This window comes from Poecilia reticulata, linkage group LG13 (assembly GCF_000633615.1).
Source record: "Poecilia reticulata strain Guanapo linkage group LG13, Guppy_female_1.0+MT, whole genome shotgun sequence".
NCBI lineage: Eukaryota > Metazoa > Chordata > Actinopteri > Cyprinodontiformes > Poeciliidae > Poecilia > Poecilia reticulata.
The window spans coordinates 21,724,894-21,726,464 of NC_024343.1; the positions used below are offsets into that span (position 1 = coordinate 21,724,894).

The window sequence follows — 1,571 nt, forward strand, 5'->3', positions numbered from 1 at the left end:
TTGACAAAGACATTGAGCTACTGATTTATTACAAAGACGCCCACCAGCCCTCTGCTGTGGTGGAGGCAGGACAGGCCTCTGCCAAACCTGGTGAGAACAGATTAGTTTAGGTGTTACTGAATATTAAATGTTAGAACGTCAGAAAGTTAATTTGTGTTTTTCTTTTTTCCATCTCCAATACCTCCCAGACTCTCTGATGGGTGATCCAGTGGTGATGGTCAGCCTTTACCCTGAGTTCCCCCAATCAGTGATGTCCTCACTTGCCACCTGTGGAGAGTTTGTGTTCTTGGTGGATCGATCAGGAAGTATGGGCTGTCCCATGAACAACAGCACACCACAAGAAACTCGTATCAGCAGTGCAAAGGTGTTTATTGATATTTTAAAGGAATGTTTGATGTTTTAAACTGTCACCCGAAAAGCAGTTAAATTCAATTCAACTGACCCATGAGGGGCGTACGTTTCTGTGTAGAGTTGATGACTGTTCATTTTATTTAATACTGAATATGTCTTGGTAATTTTTCCATTTAAATGCTTATCCGAGAAGGGTTGGAACAAAATCAGACTTTTGCTACACCGAAACAATTGTCTCAAAAATTTTATCATATTGAATACCATTGTCAAAACCAGAAATCTAGCAATTTAGTCATTTGGTATTATATTGACTTTTATCCAAGTAGTTGCTTTCTCTGTTCAGACCTTCATTTGTGAAGGTTCATTGTTGGAGAGTATGATCTTTGTCATAAACTAATTGGCACTCATGATTTAAAATGTAAAGAAACGCTTTCAGCTCCTAACATTTTGTCTTTCTTTAGGATACTCTGCTGCTCCTGTTGAAGAGTTTACCAATGGGCTGCTAYTTCAACATTTACAGTTTTGGATCCACCTTTGAGCACATTTTTCCGTAAGTGTTATCTAACTCTTTACCCACCACAACTCAAAARAGGAAACATTTTCTAGTCCCCAACTTTCCTTAATTTCTACTCAAGAGTTCATGTGAAAGTGTTGTTTCTTTTTATTTTGTTCTGTATGAATTTTTTATTTGGAGTATTGGTTGTATTGTTCTTAATGGCAGTAAGAGTGTGGAGTACAGTGAGAAGACCATGGAGGAGGCTCTGAAAAAGGTTGAACAGATGGGGGATGATCTTGGAGGAACAGAGATTCTTGAGCCTCTCAAACACATTTACAACCAATCCAGTATTCCCAAACATCCTCGACAGGTCAGATATACACACTTTTACTGCAACAACTCTAGAAGTTGTATGAGCCACTGCTCAGTGGTACGATTTCAAATTTTATGAAAATACTGCAGTTTTCCAGCACAATAACTCTTTGTGCTCCACCTTTTCATGAAATTAATTAATCATAATTGTCACATTAGTAACCTCTGTTACTAAAGTATTAGAGATAGACTACTCTCAAACAGATGATCCTGAAGACTTTCAGTTGCTGTTTGGTTCTGACATGTTTGGTGTTTTCCCCTCCCTCAGTTGTTTGTCTTCACTGATGGAGAGGTGGGAAACACCAAAGAAGTTACTGATCTTATTAGGAAGAATGCAGGCTGCCACAAGTGA

The 1,571-nt window shown here is 38.6% G+C and overlaps 1 protein-coding gene across 1 annotated transcript; it reads left to right on the forward strand.

Annotated features, from left to right (window-relative positions):
- The first annotated feature begins 6 nt into the window (after positions 1-6).
- Positions 7-1,571, forward strand: LOC103475176 (von Willebrand factor A domain-containing protein 5A-like). Its single transcript, XM_017308119.1, has 5 exons — positions 7-90; positions 189-364; positions 813-901; positions 1,073-1,217; positions 1,488-1,571. Exons 2-5 carry the CDS (start codon positions 197-199, stop codon positions 1,569-1,571), a joined length of 486 nt encoding a protein of 161 aa, XP_017163608.1. The 5' UTR covers positions 7-90; positions 189-196.